This window comes from Sitophilus oryzae, unplaced genomic scaffold (assembly GCF_002938485.1).
Source record: "Sitophilus oryzae breed Bouriz unplaced genomic scaffold, Soryzae_2.0 scaffold_1414_pilon_pilon, whole genome shotgun sequence".
NCBI classification, from domain to species: domain Eukaryota; kingdom Metazoa; phylum Arthropoda; class Insecta; order Coleoptera; family Curculionidae; genus Sitophilus; species Sitophilus oryzae.
The window spans coordinates 127,043-148,103 of NW_022146076.1; the positions used below are offsets into that span (position 1 = coordinate 127,043).

The 21,061-nt window shown below is 31.9% G+C and overlaps 1 protein-coding gene across 2 annotated transcripts; it reads right to left on the bottom strand.

Moving 5' to 3' along the window:
* On the bottom strand, positions 1–21,013 carry LOC115876153 (60 kDa SS-A/Ro ribonucleoprotein-like). Of its 2 annotated transcripts, XR_004049110.1 has the most exons (9): positions 20,876–21,013; positions 20,119–20,643; positions 19,842–20,041; positions 15,144–15,355; positions 11,964–12,131; positions 11,728–11,906; positions 7,391–7,616; positions 2,581–2,785; positions 1–1,253 (listed from the first exon to the last, which is right to left on the bottom strand). XR_004049110.1 is itself a non-coding variant. In XM_030891836.1 (8 exons), exons 2-8 carry the CDS (start codon positions 20,639–20,641, stop codon positions 2,644–2,646), a joined length of 1,650 nt encoding a protein of 549 aa, XP_030747696.1. In that variant the 5' UTR covers positions 20,642–20,643; positions 20,876–21,013; the 3' UTR covers positions 2,173–2,643. The 2 variants fall into 2 exon arrangements, 1 of the variants encoding a protein (XP_030747696.1); XM_030891836.1 differs by lacking the exon at positions 1–1,253 and having other exon boundaries at positions 2,173–2,785.
* Positions 21,014–21,061: the final 48 nt, after the last annotated feature.

The following is a 21,061-nucleotide window of genomic DNA, read 5'->3' on the forward strand; positions in this document are numbered from 1 at the left end:
TTTTTTTGAAGAAAACGCGCAATGCTTGTTAAATTATAAGACAGTGCCCCCTAGCGTCTACATTCAACAGCTTTCCAATTTCCAGCAATTTCTCATGCTCTCTTTAGTCATAAATATTTTTTTCCGCAAACCCTACGACTAATACTTTCCGAGATACAGCCGAGAGCTATTCTTAGTGGGACACCCTGTACATATTGTTTCCAGTTAACTGTCATTTCACTTTTGTTGTTATAATCCCGTTGAAGGGTATCGGTCAGTGTTAAAATTAAAAATCGATCGCGCTGTGAAACAAAATTTCAATAACAAGAAAGAATCAAAAGTCAATTCGATCAGATAAATAATGATGACGTAACGCTGAACGATCTTTGTACAGACCATACTAATGTGATATACAATTAGATTTGTTTCTAGTGCATTACCTTTATTGAAAAAAAATAACGACTTTGGTTGATAAAAAAACTTTTTATATTGGTGCTATTTCAGCCACAACTGAGGTAATATAAACACAGCCTTAAAAACTATTTATTTTTTCTTTAGGTTGGTAATGCATTAGAGCCTGTGAAACTCTTAATATTATCCTAAGCATATACCACTAAAATACAGTAGAAAATAAGTTAACACTACCTATTTTTTACTTCGATTAAAATTATTTCTATTTTTCCATGTATCAAAGGCACAAGGTATTTAATCTTAGAGTTAATTATCATTAAAGCAATTAACATCAGATTTTTTTGTATTTTTTATATATTTTTTTCTAACTTTAATACTAAACAATATTTAGCTATTCGTTAGGTGAGCTATTTATTTAAACTATAAAAATAAAATCACAACAAAAACAAAAACGAAAGAATAACTGTAAATTTGAACTTTCTGGATGAAGAGAATTTATGGCAGTATTACATGGAAATTTTATGTAATCTATTAATAAAAAAATAAATATTATTGATTTTAAGTCGATTCACATAATGTCGATTCACTAATTCACAGAGAAATAAAGTTTTTTTTTCTATAATATAATGGAACACTTCTTTTATGGATGGATAACCATATCTCAGTTTTTTAAATAATAGTTCAAATGAACTATCATCATCATTAGTGGTACCAATATCACATTGGGTAAAATACACTGCTTCACACAGTCACAAATAAAGTCATAAATAAAAATATACTCTAAATATGTTGCATCATTACTTTTAAATAAAGAACTTGAGGAGTGAATAAAAAAAGCCCTTCTCTTAAGCCCGCGGATGTATCTGCAAGTGCAAGAAAAGTTACAGAAACTTAACAAATATGCTAGAATGCGCACGCTTTGTAGGCAAAAGTGGCTGCAACTTTACTTGCATGCAAGTAAAATTGCGAACTGTCAAACGGATTTAACTATACAGAAGCGACAGTTTCCGACGACTCATTTGAAATTTGTAGCCCGAATACTTTGACCTTGGAAGTCACATTAAACCATAAAGGAAACAAGTTTAGATTGGAATGCTCGGCTTGCCGCCAAAACTTAACATAATTGTTTTGGAGCGCATACGTTGTAGAGCGCTGCTATAGCGGTTGCTAAGAATAACCGCAAACAAGAACAGAACTAATTTTCTCTTGTCAAAGTCAGAATCTTCAAAAATTATAAAATCTTTTAAAATTTAAACCGCCCTCACTGAAAAAATACCGAAAAGTTTTTAAATCCTCCATTTTCAAGAATGAGAAGGCTGGTTTTTCTGGGTTTGTTTGTCAATCAATGTCATTTATGTGACAGCAATCAAGCAAATATTGGAAGTTTGAGTAAAATTCTCATTTAATTTCTAAAATTTGTTATAATATTTTTTATTTACATCCAAAAGCAACGGAGGTAGGCAGTAAAGGTAAATACATTTCATTAGCTAAAAGAATTACTTTTTAGGACCATTTAAACTTATCATGCAGCCATTGTTTCAGTCAGGAAAATTTAAAGAAAACATGAAAAACAAGACAACAAGTAATCGTGAATGTTTTGTAAGCTATAAAGATATAAATATTGATTAGATTTGTTTATTTATTATTGATCTGTTTTAATATTGGACCTGCAAATCTTCACTTAAGCTGTCTATCGAGTTTAACAGTTTATTAATAAAGTACTTTTCAATATTAAACTCCATTTAAAAGAACAAGCAAACGTAAAAGCAGAGAATATGTACATTAAAAATGCAAAAAAGATAAATTTTATAATAAAGGTATTGAAATTTAGAAAACCGTCAACATTTGACATTTCCAGTATTTTACCAAACCGTTCCGTATCAAACCTATGTTTTTCAGGAATCGTTCTTTGCCGTAGTTTACCGGTATGGTTCGCCTGGTTTTGCAACGGGATACAGCCTTAAGTATACGTTTATTTCTTATGTTAACCATCAACTAAGCAAAATTTGACAACTACCGTCATTGAAATGATAGCATAAATATATGAAAATTAAACTTAAAATTTGGTCTAGGATATAATCGCCCTTTTCGCTTCTGTATAGTTAGGCAACTGTATGACTATATTTTCAAAGATGAAACCAATAAAAATAATACATATTTATCGTATAAATATGATAATTGTTTACCTACCCTCTGTGACATTTTTTTTGGGACCACAATTTATTTAAAATAAGAAAAACCTTTTTAAGTCGCTTAGCAGAATGCGCCTCTGCTGAAAGATTCTGCCACTTTGCATGCTAGATAATCAAAGCCATTTACGTCCAAGACATTTGACATTTCATCCCTTCCTACAACGCGACAGTTGATGCGATCATCTGTATAAAAGATTAGGAACCTAAAAAAAAAAATAAATACTATACATTCCTGTACCAGGTGTCCCATTAAGAATAGCTCTCGGCTGTATCTCGGAAAGTATTGGCAGTAGAACCTGAGGAAAAAAATATTTATAACTAAAGAGGCCATGAGAAATTGCTGGAAATTATTTTCAAGTTTGTAGAGTGGCCGCTAGAGGGCGCAACTGCTACGGCAAATAAGAAAATGCAATTTTTACAAAATTCTGCCTAGATAAGGGCTACTATGAATAATAGCTTCATAATCTTAAGAAAATTTCGGACTTTTTTTGTCAAAACCATTTTTCCCTATCTGCTAAAATAAAGTGGTGGGGGAAGGTTAGATCTGTTTTTATTTAAATGTTAATAACTCCGGACTGGATGACCGGAATCTAACAAGTGAGGGCTCGTTTAAAATAGCGTTTCGTACTCTATATAAAACCATATAAACAATAATAATATGCCTTAAACAGTAAACGCTAGAGGGCGCTGTCTTGCAATTTAACAAACAATGCGGGATTTCCCAAGATAATTAAATACAACGGTACATGTAATTTCAGCCGATTGTAAAGAGGAATAAAAGTTTAAGAAGTCAGTGAAAACCGCATCTTGATATCTTTTTTCAATCCGAAGATATTACCAAAAATATAATAAATACGAAAAAATTTGCCCTTAACTATCTTATTTTTATAACACGGTATCAGTAGCCCTCTAGATTATGCCCATTTTAACAAAAAAATAAGATAGAAACAGTTAGTTTATTTTAATATCAACGAAATACCACAATACCAGATGTATTAATATCTAATAATTAAGATATTAATAACAGTGAACAAGAAACGATGATTCAGTGAAGTCATGGTAGGCTTTGGAAAAAAGTTGCTTTTGACATAATAGTATAAACGTCAAAGTGTTATTAAATCATCATTTTGATAGTCTTCGCAGCGTTTTTATGTTTTAATTGCTTTTTCAAAATGCCTTTATTATTTGAAGTAGTTGAAGTTGTTGGCATTTTGAAAAAGCAATCAAAAGATAAAAGACTATCAAAATGTTGATCTAATAACAATTTGACGTTTATACGATTACGTCAAAAGCAACTTTTTTCCAAAGCCTACCACGACTTCACTGAATCATCGTTTCTTGTTCACTGTTATTAATATTTTAATTATTAGATATGAATATACATCTGGTATTATGGTATTCTGGTATTTCGTCGATTTTAAAATAAACTAACTGCTTTTATCTTATTTTTTTGTTAAAATGGGTATAATCAAGAGGGCTATATAATACCATGTTGTAAAAATAAGGTAATTAAGGGCTTATTTTTTGGTATTTATTACAATTTTGCTAATATCTTCGGTTTGAAAGAAGATATCAAGATGCGGTTTTCGCTGACTTTTTAAGCTTTTACTGCTCTTTACTATCAGCTAAAATTACATATACTATTGTATTTAATTTTTTTGAAAAAACGCGCTATGTTTGTTAAATTGTAAGAAAGCGCCCCTAGCGTCTACGTTCAAAACCTTATTATTATTATTTTTATGGTATAATATAGAGTAAGAAACGCTTTTTTAAACGAGCCCTCGTTTGTTGGATTCTGGTCATCCAGCCTGGAGTTATTAACATTTAAATAATGATAGATCTAACCTTCCCCCACCACTTTATTTTACCAGATAGGGGAAAATGGTTCTAACAAAAAAAATCCAAAATTTACTGAAGATTATGCAGCTATTATTTATAGTACTCATTATCCAGGAAAAATTCCGTAAAAATTCTATTTTCTTATTTTCCATAGCAGTTGCGCCCTCTAGCGACCGTTTTACAAACTTGAAAATAATTTCCAGCAATTTCTCATAGCCCCTTTAGTCATAAATATTTTTTTCCGTAGGCTCTACGGCTAATACTATCCGAGATACAGCCGAGAGCTATCCTTAGTGGGACACCCTGTACATTTAATGCACAATGTTCTATATTTGATACCAATTAAACTTTTAGTTACGCAATGGAGGGCACGATTTTTAAATACATTATTGCCAACCATAGAAACATTCGGCGCCGGAATGACTAACTGGAATTTAAGTTTCCCGCTGGGGATTCAGGTGGTAACTCTGCTGTAAAAAATGTAAAGTTGCCACATTTAGTTCCTGGCATTGTCACTCGTTTTGACACTTTAGTTTTGTATTATTTGTTTTTGGTTTAAATAAATTGTGTTGTGATACTTCAAGCTGAAAAATGTTTACTAGCAGATCTTGCAGTCGAAACTGGTTCTTTTTAGAACCTCTTTTAGTGCGATGTGTACAGGGTGGGTCAAATTCGACGCTTTTAAATGGAAACACCCTTTTCTATAAGAGATAGACGAAAACTAATATCGGTATCTGGAGCTCTATTTTCATCAAAAACATGATGGTGAAAACCGCACATCAATATCTGTTACCGTTTCGAAGTTACGGGGTGTTTTTCAAAAATGTGCATTTTTAACAAATCGTTGTAACTTTTTTGCTATGGAAAATTTTGTATTTCTATGAAAACATTTCCAAAGCACCGTTTTACGTAGAATTTAATGGTTTAAGTATATTTTTTTTAAATTAATAATTTAAGAGTTATCAACAGAAAAATTGATTTTTTATTTGGGACACCCTCTATATTTTTAATTAACTGAAAATAATTTAAAATTACCTTTCCAAAAATATAATCTACTAAAAATATAAGCACACTTAACATTTTGTTATAATCCCCTTCGAAATACAGAATTTTTAAAAGTTCGCCACTTTTAACTTAGTAGGCTTTGGACCCCTTATTGATAATATGCCCTTAATGGAACTCGAAAACATATTTTTCCAGCAAGACGACGCATATAAAAAATCAAATTTTCTGTTGATAATTCTTAAATGATTAATTTTAAAAAAAGTATACTTAAACCATTAAATTCTACGTAAAAAGGTGCTTTGGAAATGTTTTCATAAAAATACAAAATTTTCCATAGCAAAAAAGTTACAGCGATTTGTTAAAAATGCATATTTTTGAAAAACACCCCGTAACTCCGAAACGGTAACATATATCGAAATGTGGTTTTCACCATCGTGTTTTTGACAAAAATTAAGCTCCAGACACCGATATTAGTTTTTGTCTACCTCCTATAGGAAAGGGTGTTTCCATTTAAAAGCGTCGAATTTGATCCACCCTGTACAAGATAGCCATTAGGCCGTAAAAAATTCATCGTTACTTTATTAGAATATTTTGAACGGGAAAGCGGTAGTAATGTTCCTGTATGCCCCTTAAGAAGGTGTGTTTTGTTGATGTAAAAAAACTAAAAATAACTAAACTAACTGTTTATACAGGGTGGTCCGAACTTTATTCCGGAAACTTCGGCAGCATATTCTGCAGATAAAAATAGGTAAAAAAGTTCGTATAAATGTATACCCTAAAATGCTTAGTTTCGGAGATACAGGGTGTGGAATTTCATTTTTATTTCGATTTTTTCCAAATAATTTCTGAAGTAACGTCAATATTTCGATGAAAATTGGTGTTCAGGAGTTTTTTGACATAAGAAATTTGATTTTGATGTCCATATAACTCCTACTTGTAGAGGGCGCCATCTACATATTTTTTAACTGGTTTGAAGAGCAAAAACTTTTTGTCTGTAACTGTATAAAACTACCGAGTAAAAAAATATACATTTGCGACGTTTTTTACGTAAAAAAGGTCTCTTGGTAAAAATCGATACTAGTAATAGTTTTTAAGATATCTGGAACCGAAATGATCAATACCTGTCAACATTGACATAAATTAAACATGTTGATTAAATATTTATTAGACTGAAATCATAGATTTGAAATGATTTTATCCCAAAAGTTCAACAGAACTGTTTTATCACAATTTTTTCGAAGAAAAATTTATGATTAATTAAAAAAAATCAAAACTTCCCAAATTTATCATTTCAGTCAAATAACTATATACTCATGTACAGCAGTATCATGTGTACAGCATGTTTATTTTATGTCAATAATGACATGTATTGACTATTTTCTATTCTAAATATCTTGAGAACGGTTGCTCATAACAGTGTTTATCAAAAGACATTTTTTACGCAAAAAAACACGGAAATGTATATTTTTTTACTCTCTAGTTTTATACAGGTACGGAGAGATGAAAAGTTGTTACATTTCAAAACAGTTAAAACATATGTAGGTGGCGCCCCCTACAAACAGAAGTTCTATTGACATCAAAATCAAATTTCTCATATCATCTCATCTCATCTCCCAAATACCAATTTTCATCCAAATATTGACGTTACTTCAGAAATTATTTGGAAAAACTAAGCGTTTTAGGACATATATTTATACGATTTTTTTACTTATTTTTATCTGCCGAATATGTTGCCGAAGTTTCGAGAATACAGTTCGGACCACCCTGTATATATTTATAATTATTTATTTTTGTTTCCTAAAATATTTTGATTAAAAGAAAATATGTAAAAGAGGCCAACACTGTGCCGGTCAAGCTTAATCACGCGAATAAAAGTTTATTTGATATGATATGAACTATTTCTGCAAACATTTGAAAATGCAAAAAATAGTTATCGGCAAAAAATAATTCTGAACAGTACTTACTTTGAATTGGGCACATTCATCTTTTTCCTATAGTCTGTTATGCTTTGAAAATAGGGTTCGCGTTTTTTCTCCTTGATAAAGTTGGCAAAGAAATGCGAGTCGATGAAATTAACGAACACATCGATATTCTTTTTATGAGAGGTTGCCCAATCTATTGACGACCAGACCATTGAAGAGGTGCTTGTTTCCGCTGAAATTTTCTTCAGTAAATCAGCATAGGAGATTTCTGAAAGAAATGTGTTTCCAAAATCAACATTTATATTCTATGCCATTATTATAATATTGTAATCGCAAAACACTTTGCACGATGCACGTCATCAATCATATTGGCATTGACACTAAAGTCTATAAGCCTGACTAAATGAAATTTTGGCAAAAATGTTTAAATTTGTTGTATGATTTAAGATACCGAGCAGTTATTTATTTTACTTTATAGAGCAAATGATTGTAACGATAAGATATTTTATTTAGATTAAAGCTGCAAAAATTAGTTTAAACCGAATTTTATTATCGCTATGTTGGTCACATTGCGCCGTTTTCAGCAAGGTTGTCGTTTATTATTTGACAATTACCCTAATATCAGTCATTATTTTGTATAAAATCGCGTTGTTGTAGAATCTTTCTGAGTCTTTCTCGTATTTTTGCCTATTTTCATAGTCTTTTTTTAAAAGTTGTACATTTAAGCACAAACAGTTCATTTAAGAACTAAATTTTCGAGTTTTTGTATTGCATTTCTTGAAATTGTGTGTTGAAAATATGCCGAAGCATTTAAACAGTCGAAGCAAAGAGCTTGTAGCTTCCCTAATAAACTATTTTTATTGAGAACGTGAGATTAAAGGTCCTTTATTATCCTTGACTGCAGTCAGAGAAGTAAGTTTGATTGATAAGCGTCATTACACCACTTTCAAAGTTATTTCTACGTCAGTTTTTATTAAATTCTGTGAATATTAGTATGTGCATTAATAGCACCCTCTTGTTATTACCACTTATGGCGTTGTAAGATGTACATCAATAAATAAATAAATATCCCATAATAACACTTGATAATGGACTATAGTTTTTGCCACTATTTAATAAGTAAAATAAGCTATAAAACAAATAAATCAATTAATTACTAAAATATTAAGTTTTTAAATTAAAAATAAAACGTAAAAATCTTTAAAAAATGATATAATAAATATATTGTTTGTCACTCCTAAATTAATATTTATCTCATATATCCATCACAATCTGGCAGCGCTGTCGCCATCGCGTGTCACTCAAAGTTGATCATATGGATCGGAAATTGTTATGCGATTACCATAGGTAATAACTTGGATAATAATTTTTTTTTTCCTAAAATAAAATTAACGTTCAAAAACAAAATAAAATAGAACACTAAATCACCACAATATACCAAAACACTTTTACTTTTACACTGGACGCGCGTTTCGCCAACCATGTTAGCATCATCAGCAGATGATTGAAACTAAAATTTTAGACATCTACAATAATTTATTACGAGCTTATAGTATATTAGTTTAGTTTTAATCATCTGCTGATGATGCTAACAAGGTTAGCGAAACGCGCGTCCAGTGTAAATGTAAAAGTGTTTTGATGTATTGTGGTGATTTAGTGTTTTAGTTTGCTGTGTAACACCAAAGGTTCCAACCCCCATCTGTAATCTTCACTAACGTTCAAAAACCTGGGGTCAAAAAATTCAATTATATTTAATTATTTATTACACACCAAATCTCGTTTATTTTTTAATCTAAAAAAATAAAAAAGTTATAGGGGTGTTCCACCTTTGAAACGTATCCGGTATATAAAGGTGTACAATCGAAAAAAGAGCGTCAAGTTGGTTTGAGATATCAATCAAACATATATACCATATAATTTTACATACAAAATGACAGTAATCTTCATTTCCATGCCAATTCTGATTTTTTTTTTAACTGTATGGTACATATTAATAAAAAAAAATATTTTATGAAAGAGCAAGTATATCTTTTCATTATTTTAAAAATAACATTAAAAATAGATATCGTAACCATCTAAGATTCTCTGATGACATAGCCCTATAAATGCCAATAGTCCTGAAGAATTACAAGCAAAGTCATCTATACTAATACATAAAATTCTTAAGTGACTGACTCACTGATTAATCACGATCCTGCTCAAACCAGTCAACGCAAGAAGCTCAATTTTGGCATACAGGTTGATTCTAGGGTGTAGAGGTTCGATAAGAAGGGATTTTTCGAAATTCCAGCTCCAAGGGGGTGAAACCACTAGTGATGAGTGAAATATCGGTAACTGTGACTTTGTCACTGATATTCTATAATCACAGTCACGGCCTGTGAATGATTTGAAAATAAACGGTGACTTGCTAAAGCGTGACGATTACAGTTAATTGTGATTTCTCTGGTAACGAGAAAACACTTCACAGAGCGGGACGTCGCGCGTCGCGAACGCAGTTGCCGATGGCGCCGGTCGTGACTCAGTTCACAGTCACGAGTCACGACGTACGTCTCATAGGATAGATATCTGACAAAGTGATCTAAAGACAGTGACTGTTAGAAGTGATTTAATTTTTTATGTATTTTATATTTTATTACTATTTTCTATCACTACGAATCGGTTTGGTTCCTTTTTAGTTTAGCAGTTTTTTTAAAGCCAAACATAAAGTTTTACCTTTATACTGTTTATTTTTTTTAGAAACTTCATTTTCGAAGGAAAATATTTGTTGTTTAATGTATTACTTATCTCGTGTTGTTAAGTTTCGTTCGTTATGGTTATGAGCATATTGCATATTTTATTCTTTTCCCGTTGGTTTCTTTAAATAAAAAAATTGTTTTATTTTTATTTCTTAATATACCTTTTACCCACTGTTTAGTGTTTTCTATTTCAGCGGCCTTGGATAAAGGACAAATAAAAATTAGTATAACAACAACAACAGAATCGTATCATTCGTATCGTATCTTATATTTTAGCCGTGATTGTGCTTTCGGATTCATAATCATAAAGTCGCAGTCACAGTTAAGAGTCACAGATAATACAAAGTCGCTGTCACAAATAAGCCTGTGAACAGAAAATCACGGTTTGGCTCATAACTAGAAACCACCCCTCAAATATTACAATATTTTTTTATTTAAAAAAACGGTCAAGTTTCCGAAAAAACGCTTAAACGAGTATATTTTATTTTGTTTTTTTACATATTTTAAGATTTTTTAAAAATGTTTACAGGGTGTTTCGAAAAATCTGGCCATTGATTAATCACGATCCTGCTTAAAGCGCTTGACGTAAAAAGCTGAAAAGTGGATAGAGGTACCCGAATGGAGTTCTCAGACGGACAGACAGACAGACGGTCATCTATACTATGTAAAATCCTTAAGTGACTGACTCACTGATTAATCACGATCCTACTCAAACCACTCAATGTAAGAAGGTGAATTTTGGCATACAAGTTGATTCTAGGGTGTAGAGGTTCGATAAGAAGGGATTTTTCGAAATTCCAGTTCCAAGGGGGTGAAACCACCCCTCAAATATTACAACATTTAAAAACGGTCAAGTTTCCGAAAAAACGCTTAAACACGTATATTTTATTTTGTTTTTTTACATATTTTAAGATTTTTTAAACATGTATATAGAGTGTTTCGAAAAATCTGGTCATTGATTAATCACGGATTGACTTTAGAGTGTAGAGATTTGATAAGAAGGGATTCTTCGAAACTCGAATTCTAAGGGGGTGAAACCACCCCAAAAATATTAGAATATTTTTTATTTAAAAACCAGTGAGTTTTTCGGAAAAACTCTTAAACACGTATATTTTATTTTGTTGTTTTACATATTTTAAGATTTTTTAAAAATTTATACAGGGTGTTTCATAAAATATGACCATTGAGTAATCACGATTCTGCTTAAACTGCTTGACGTTTAAAGCTGATTTTTGGCAAACGGATTGACTGTGGGGTGTAGAGGTTCGATAAGGAGGGGTTTCTCGAATGTCAAATTCCACGAGGGTAAAAACGCCCCCCAAATATTACAATATTTGTTATTTAAAAAAAGGTTCGTCTTTCGGGAAAACGCTTGGACGCATAATTTATTTTGTTTTTTACATATTTTGAATTTTTTTAAAAAATAATACAGGGTGTTTGGTTTGGAGGATCGTGATTAATCAGTGAGTCAGTCACTTAAGGATTTTATATATTAGTACAGATTTAGTACAACTAATACAACAGCTCGGGATCTCTACCACTACAAATCAACAGAAAAATTAAGTTAGCATGGAGTACTTATGGAAGAAACTCAATCATCTACGATATCTTTTCAAATTCATTTGCATTATTGCAAGTACTTACTTTTGGTAATACTATGCACACACACTTTGTCATCTTTAAAAGTTCCAATAAACACATCCTTTTCGACCCTCAATAAAACCAGTGTATAAGCGGCAGCCACTTCCAAAGAAGTTAAAGCTTTGTTACCCATACATTGTGCCTTTTTGGCTTGATCTGTTACGTCAATTGTTACCAGATATCTAAAAAATATTTCTATTATTGCTTTCCTTTTAAAAATTATATGGAAAAAGGCTCACCTTTTGTTGGTCGGCGACACGTTATTACAAGCCAAATTGAAACATTTATGCAGGGCATTTAGTATATGAATACATTTAGCTTCTGTTCTGACTGTAGCTTTTTTTAGATTTTCTTCAGAGATTTTTTTGTCATTTTGTAAATGATGTACAAGTTTCGGATCTAATGGTCTAAAAAAATATTAAGTATACAGGGTGTTTCAAAAAACATGTGCTATCTCCCCCTCGTGGGGACATTCCTCATATAAAAATATGATTTTTTTTTATCAACATAGTTGTGCTTTGTTTCGTAGCTACAGGGTGTTAAAATCTTCATTTCTTTATTTATTATAATTTTCTTCCATGTGCTTTTAGTAATTGTAGGGTTCAGGAGAACAACAGGATAAGGGTCATTTTACTAATTTTACAGGAGAACACTGGACGGCTGGTGGTTATCAGGATCTTTCCGTGTATTCTATATTTTTACTAGGCATATATCATAAGATTTAACAACTTATTGCTCTGCAGGGTTTACACGTTTGTTAGGAACCAGTTAGGCCTACTATAATATTGTAAAATCTTAAAATTAAGAAATTGGCGCTTAGCAAGTCCCAACTAGCAAATAGAGTTCGCAGTCCTTTTTAAAATGTTACTGCCCCTAAAGTATAGTTCCTAGGCCCACTCTGCCACTTAAAATGTTACTCTATAAGGAATAGTCACTTTGAAGTATATTTCGAGAGTGACCGGTTAGTGCCTACCTAACATAATAAGTGGAAAATAAACACCTCGATTGCAAGTCGCAAACATGTAATTTAAAGAAGTGGCTGGAACTACCCGAATCTTCGAATATGACACCATAAAAGACCTAAAACTTTATAGTAACTTTTCAAAGTAGGGATTACTAACAAGTGCTACCATAATGCCTCCATTAAGTTTTTGTTACTTTATAGTAACAATTTAAGTTACGGGGTAGTCGCGGCCACGACACCTAGTTACTTCTAATTTATAGTAGCATTGAAAGTAGCAAAATGGTTACTGCTACCTTCCTAGGTCACTATAAAGTAGTCGTCGCTCATCCATGACCACTAAAAAGTCACGGGGGTCAAAAACGGCTACTTTATAATGACCGTAACTTAATATACCCTAATAAATGTAATTGCCTCAGATTGCATCGTGTGCTGCTCTGTTTTGGTGTTTTCTTTTACTTGCTTCTAATAAAAAAACTTTATTAAAATTTTGTAAAATCCCTAAGGTGAATAAAAAGAAGTTTAAATATTCTAGTACTTGAATTAAACAAAAGGAAGCACTGCAAGCCGATGCATCGACATCAGAAACAAAAACTACATTTTTCTATAATCCTACTGATGAACATCATAAATCAGGTAGTGACTGAGACAATTTTGAAGCTGTTTCTGTAGATGAGTGTAGTGTTAGTTCATCTGAAACTGAATCTCAGAGGAGAACTAATTTGAGAACCAACAACAATATAAAACAAGAGAAAGGCGTTAAAATACTCTATACCTCATGTAGCTCTGAATAATATAGAAGCACTAATAATAGAAAATGCACAATAAGTAAAAAATAACTTCAAAGGACAAGGCGGAACGTTATAGTGGCACCAGTGGAATGTATAGTCGCCACCTCCGCGATCGGTGTAGCATAACGCTCAAATTAAGTGGCAATTTGGTGGCGCAGGGAACTTTCTTGGAAAAAATCACTTTATGGTTCCAAAGAATCGTTGACCATATAGTTCCAAAAAAGTTATTGTTTCTATAAAGTCGCCTTTGGATAGCTACAATTATCACTTTATCAATCCGAACATTTTAAAGGTCCAAACGGGTAGGGTTGGCCTAATATGTTATTGTTCCCGGTACTTTGTGGAAGCATATGGAACTATAAAGTATTTTTCAGATTAAACGGTCATATTTTTTTCATGAATTTTTAGACGAACAGCCAAATGGCTCAAACATTATGCGTTTTTAAGCTAAATATACCTATATTAAAGCTTTTTTCTTTAGTTATTTTGTTATTTCTGACGGTGGACTAATATTTTAAAGTTTGACCCCGGTTTCAAGCAAATTATTATTATTTTTTAATTACAAACATGAGTTTCTATTCCAAATAATATAATAATTTGAAATATTTTGAGAGGCGCTCGAAAATGTTGTTATATAAACCCACTATTTTATTCAGTAAAGTTGATTGCGTTCTGGAATTTACCTAAAAAAAGCGTTCAAATCGCACGGTAAATAACAAATAACGAAAAAATAATAATGGCTTCCATAATTATTTTCTATCATGACATTTATTTTTATGAAATGTGAAATTGCATGAAGAGGTTGCTGCGAATAAAGTTCAACAGTTTAACGAAAGTTCCACATGTCGGTGGCTAATACTTGGCTGCCACAAACCCGTGACTAGGCAGCTTCGTAACGGATAAGTCGCATTCACCAGGAGGCTACTTTATAGTAACACATCATAGTAACTCTTTTAGTGGTAAAAACTACCCAAGACACCACCCGGCTACTCAAAATCTTTCCCCATTTTGGTCGAAGTTACTTAGCAGCTACGAATATACGACGTAGCCGCCGATGGTCACCGCCCACTTTGTAGTGGCTTTGATAGTAGCAGTTACGTATCTGCCACTATAAATGCTAGTTGGGGTTTTCCCCTGGACCCTTCAATTGGAATTAAACTTTGAGAGTATAACTAATTATAGATTAGACTATATATTATTACACTAGAAGGACGTGCGTATGGGTTATCACTGGAATATTTTCGTGAAAAAAAAAACATGTGCGCCACTGACATTTTTCTCTTGTTAGAGAAAACATATTTGTGTAGGCCGTTTAATGCTGATTAAAAAAAGTTGTATCTTGATATTTTGCCGATTTTGGTCTCCTTCATGAGATAAACTTTGAGAGCAATTTTATCAATCACAAATAATAAACTTAGTAAATTACTTATTTAATCTAATTTATTATTAAAACTCAAGCTTGGAAGAAAATTATAACAAACCGAAAGGAAATTCAGACTTTAACCCCTTGTAGATAGAAAACAATGTAGAATCAGACCTATTTTGATATAAAAAATAAATCTTATTTTTATGCGTGGAATCTCCCCACGAGAGATGGCCATGTTTTTTGAAACATCCTGTATACCCAAAGTTATGAGCTTGATTATATGAAAATTATTTTCACTTACTTTCCACCCTTTTCCAGTCTTTTCATGTAAGTGAAAACTTCAATGGGATGAACTCCACTAGCTTTGACAGTGTCCGGACTAGTGAAAATATTTATTAATTGGTTACTGATATTGGGCTCGCATGATGGTTTTAGAAGGCCCAGTTTATATAATTTTTCCAGATGAGGTAATATTTCCTGAATTTTCATGTTCTCAATTGCCGCAGACCATACCTATAAAAGTAAATCCCAGCTAACATAGTAGTTCTAGAAATTTGGAGGAATATGATTTTTAAAAAGAAAGTACACTGCCTTCTTATTTTTTACTTTTAATGGGTGGAAGGTCAAGAACGGTAAACTAAATAGGATTGCTCATCCTCATACGTACGTTCGCCTCTTCCCGCCCTTCAGCAGACAGTTGTGACGTCATTGTAGTCCTTGTCATGATAGTCTGTATTATTGGTTGCCTATAGTAAACGTATAAAGATAACAGCTAAGAAATTTTGAGTTAATTATTTTGTCGATTTTAAATATGAAAAAGGTGTTTTTAAAGTTTTTAGAGTTATAGAATGTATAAATACGTTAATTTTTTTATGTTGTAGATTGTGACTAAGTGCTTACTAAATGCCTACGATATTGTTTATTAATTATTTTAAAGCAAAATATGGAAGTACTCTAAAAAACGGATGCTGGGAACTGCTGTTCTTAAAAATGCATTATCCGAGTATTTAATACGATTTATACAGTTCATTTTCTGTCGCATACATATAAAGTGTTTAAATAAACAAACTAAGTAATGAATGTTTTGCATACGGTAACCAATAATACACACACTATCATGACAAGGACTACAATGATGTCACAAAGCGAGGAGTTTTCGCATGCACCTGGCAGACACTTTTGGCTGAATGAGCAGTCCTATTATGTATATATTAGGTTAACTGTTCTTGATGGAAGGTGTTGAAATAGACTACCCCTATTGTGATTTTTAAACAAATTTGAAGATATTGAAGATAAACTTAAGCTAGATTTATAAACTCGGGAGTTGAGGTTAAGTTGAACCAAATCAAACTCCCAACTTTTCGACCGAAACTGACTTTATAAATGCGCGCATTCATTTCATAGTGTTGATCATTTTAAACGTCAACTGAACCTCAACTGCCAAGTTTATAAATCCAGCTTTATGCAACGACTTGGACAAAAATCAATTTGCATAGACTGGTATATACAGGGTCGCTGATATGTATGGAAACGGTCGATTATTACAACCAACTTTTCGACCGAAACTGACTTTATAAATGCGCGCATTCATTTTATAGTGTTGATCATTTTAAACGTCAACTGAACCTCAACTGCCAAGTTTATAAATCCAGCTTTATGCAACGACTTGGACAAAAATCAATTTGCATAGACTGGTATATACAGGGTCGCTGATATGTATGGAAACGGTCGATTATTAGGTAAACTATAAGAGGTTCCTCAAAAAGTTAAATATAAAAGTTATAGAGTTTTTAAATATCAATTAGCGGGTAATAAATTTATGTATACAGGGTCGGTCATAAAGTCGTGGCACATCAAAGTTTCATTTTTTAAATCCTGTATAATATTGCACATCAAATCAAATCAAATCATTTATTGTATGTTAATAGATACAAGTATCCTTACACAAAGTCATATTTTGTAAAACGCAAAATTATAAAATAAGCACAATAATTATCTAACAGTAATTTAAAGTACACAAAAAAACAATACACAATGTAAATGTTTTAACCTATAACCACGCTATAACCCTTCACTGCTTTCTAAAAAATCAGTAACACTAAAATAAGCCATATCAAGAAGGTAGCTTTTAATTGTCGTTTTAAATTGATGTTTTGGTAAATTTCTGACAATTTGAGATAATTTATTAAAACATGCAGGAGCATAATGAAGGCTGGAGTTCCAAAATCTTCCGAGGCGCAAATGAACAGGCTTTATATTCATTCTGTTTCTGGTTGCATAATTGTGTTGTTCATCATGCGTAGTATATAGTTCTAGGTTATCCTTCACAAAAAAAAGACACTGGAGGATAAAGCAACATGGAAGTGTCAGTATTCCCAGTCTTTTGTAGGCGTTTTTTGTATCTGCTTGATAACTTAAATTTGACAAAATTCTCAATGCTTTTCATTGCAGTCCAAACAGTCTGTCAGCATGAGCTGAGTGACCCCAAACAAGTATAGCATATTTCGGTTCTTCCTTCAATTCTAAGCAAAAATTGAGGGTGATGGTACATTTTAGGTACGTCGTCAATCTTGAAGTTATTGATGTAAATTTGATATTAATATATTCTACAATTATTAATATTTTAACGTCTTAAGTACGGATCATACGGGTACTCGGCTAAATGTTTGAGATTTCTGCTATAAATTTATTTATTTTTTGAGGTTACAATATAGTAGCTTTCTTTATTAAGTTTAATAAGAGTGACAAGGAAGACGCAGATTTAGGTTTGTTTGTCTTTTGCTCGCGTCTGCGCATATCGCAGGCGGTAACAATGAAATATTGAAAATCGGGATTTTGTTTTATTTATATTTTCCTATTAATTTTGTAAAATAGCCGTAGCGATATTAAGTTGATAAGAATAGATATTATATTTTGATCTGTGTTAAAGGTTGAGAAGAGGATCACAATGGTAAAAACGTCCGCCGTAACTGAGTTTTGATTGCATTGGTTACAACATTTTTTTGGAGGGTTTTGTTTTTGGTGTTATTTATGGACGATCCGCACTTTTTTCGTTAGAAAATATCATTATACTCGTAAGTGTCCCTCTTCTCAATTCTGTATAGAAAATTTTAAAAATTCGACGTACCTAAAATGTACCAGACCCAAATTGAGATACATACAATGTACCTCAAACCCAAGGACTGTATATATTCTAAAGGACTGTTCGATCGCGCCAAATCGCCGGTGTCGTAGTCGCCGTGGAATTTTACGTCACGCGCTGACCAGCGCTCCACAGTGCGGCGGATGGTTATTTTAGCGGGACAAAATCTCAAGAGCAATGTTTGGGACAAGAGCAATGTTGAAAATCTAAGAACGTAGCAAATGGTCTAATATATAGCAAATATATGGTTAAATTTATTTATTTATTAACAACTTAATTTATTAATAAATAAATACAAGATAATAAAACTATGATATTATTCATACATGACATACAAAAACCGTATTGTAAACTATTGCCAAATACATAAAATTATGATATCAGGTGAAATACTTACAAAAAACTCTTTAGCAGTTATTTTTTAATTACTTTGTAATCTTGGGACACCCTCTATATTTTATTTTAAAAATATTATTTAAGATAGATATTTTAATTTTAATTTTAACACTCGGTAATTGTAAATTCATAATATAGTAAGTATCTAAGACAATTTTTTAAACTCAGAGCGTTTTGATAGAGTTGTTTCGTTTTTATACTATCCGATTGAAATGAAACTTTTTGGGCATTCGCCTGTTAAGCTTGAACTCCCTGTGACTGTGACTACCTGTGTTGGTAACTATTGGTAACTCAAAAGATCTACATCATTCAATATATCGATATTTGAAAAAAAGTGAAAGTTTGATATCTGCAGAACAAAGGCACGAAGGATTTTAACAAATAATATACGTACAGTAGAAAAGTACATACCTTTGGCAATCTTCAACATAATTTGTCTTTGGAATAAAATGTATAAGCACTTGTAAATATTTTGTTTTCGTATGATCTCTGCCTTGCTGAGCAGAAAACGACCAAATTTGGTTGATAAAAATGTTTCGAAATACAAAGAATATTCATGCATTTTTATATCAATTGGAATGTCTACTATTTATTCTTACAGTATACACTTTTTGGCTTATTTCTAACCAAGCGCTTTTGTCCCGCTAAATTTATCTTCCAACGCACTGTGCGCTCGTCTGTCAAATGCAAAAATAACTGTCACTGTCTAAAATCTTTAGCGCCAAGTTCAACTCGGTCCCCAGGTGACGTAAAAAACTGACAGTGCAGGAAGATAGGCATCGAACTATCCTTATCTCTATAGTATCCTTGCCTCAAACCAAACTTTTCCGAGCTATTGACTTTTGAAAATATCACTTAAACAATTCAATTTAAATAATTTCGATGTGTTGATACTTAATAATATTTGACATTAGTTTATAATAGATGTAGTACAGATGTAGTGTATAATATGTATAATAGACATAGATGTATAAAATAAAATTATATCAAGTCTGGAAATTACAAAATTACAACGAATTTTTAAGTGAAAATGTCAAAAGTTGACATAATATGATATGCCATTCTATTCAGACTGTCATCGAATAAAGTAAAAAAGCGAGGGTGTCATTTAAAGCCCAAAGTTGTAATCATTTCTGATAAAACAGGAGTTGACTGAAAACTATTGAAATGTCAATCAATTCTGATTTGTGTCTCACACTAAAGTACCAAATTTCGTTTTTTATCTAAAAAATAAAAAAGTATAGGGCCCCCTTTGACAAACACCCGATATACACAGAAGATGTAGGGTATACGCTCCTGGACTCTATACTTTGCATCCTTGTATGTCTACTTCTTATAGTGTACCTACTACATGTTATACTGTACAATTTAAAAAAATATTACCTGAATAACTGTAAAATCTAACAGCCTTATTATCTCAAAAAAATTAAAAAAATAAGTCTGTTAAGTGTGTCTTGTTACCTCAAGATTTTGGTGCAAAGAAGGTGAAACTTGCTTGATAGTTAACTTCAATTCAGCTAACAGTGGTACAGCATTTACAGCTTCAGTGGTGCTCCGAAGTTCAGTTGTTTTTCGTAAAATATCCATAACTTTTTGTTCCTCTTCATTTGCTCTATCGTTGGGCTGCTTTTTTAATATGTATTTAATAACCGCATCTTTCACTAAAATACAAGCAGTTTGATAAAGCTGACTACTTAGCTGACTATATCATAAATAGAGATACAACCAATTTACTCACATGTTGTGTCTGGTTTTACATGAGCTAATTTAATGAGATCTTTATGCGTCCACGTATGTAAACTATTAAATTGAGCAAAAGATTGTGCTAACTCTAGAGAGGACTTCTTCGTATAATACTTTTTAACAATCTTTTCAACGGACGATGGAAGTTTACAATTCTTCCTTAGTTGAGTGTAATACTTGATGAAATCAAAGAAGTCTTCATCAGATTGACACAGCTGCAATACTTTCGCCGTCACTTGACTTTTTAAGGTTGGAGTCATCTTTTCATGATGTAGCAATTGGCCCAAGAACATAAATATTGTAGAACGGCTAGGTAAATTTTTATCACTATTAGCAGCATCGAGGACAGAAAATACCTCCTTTAACTCATTTTCTATAGCACTATCAATTGTAGAATGTCTTTGACTAGATATTTCCTTTCGATATTTGTCAGGGTCCCCAACATAGTAATCATTGTGGGTATTATTTACATAGATAATTCGCCTAAGATAATCTTCAAGACTCAATGATGAAGTCATAGCTAAAATAATTTTTTTACATTACAATGCATAATAATAGATAATAGAGGATGGACACTAAAAAAATTAAATTTAAAACAAAAATATTTATCCATAATCGTGAGGCGCACTTTATAAGTATATACATTTCACAATGAATATGAAAAAAACATTTTAAAACAGAAAAAATTGATTGCCTAGTTACTCACAAATATTTATAGGACTAAAACATGCTAGAGCCTATAGTTACATTACCTCTTGAGTTAGCTAGTTAGCAGGTATCTAAGTAAAAACTTTTTCCCCAACAATTCAAAGCCTAAATTCGAAAAGATCTCCAATTTATTCCAAATTAACATGCACAAAATGCTTTCATGACAACGTAGACCAACTAAACAGCTGTAATATTGACAATTGACAACTGACAAAAAATTGACAGTTTTC

Coding starts and splice junctions, on each gene's coding strand:
- LOC115876153 (XM_030891836.1), bottom strand. CDS start 20,641: ATGACTTCATCATTGAGTCTTGAAGATTATCTTAGGCGAATTATCTAT. Junction 20,042..20,118: donor TGTAAAACCAGACACAACAT/GTGAGTAAATTG, acceptor CTTGTATTTTAG/TGAAAGATGCGGTTATTAAA. Junction 15,356..19,841: donor CTTTGCACCAAAATCTTGAG/GTAACAAGACAC, acceptor TTACTTTTATAG/GTATGGTCTGCGGCAATTGA.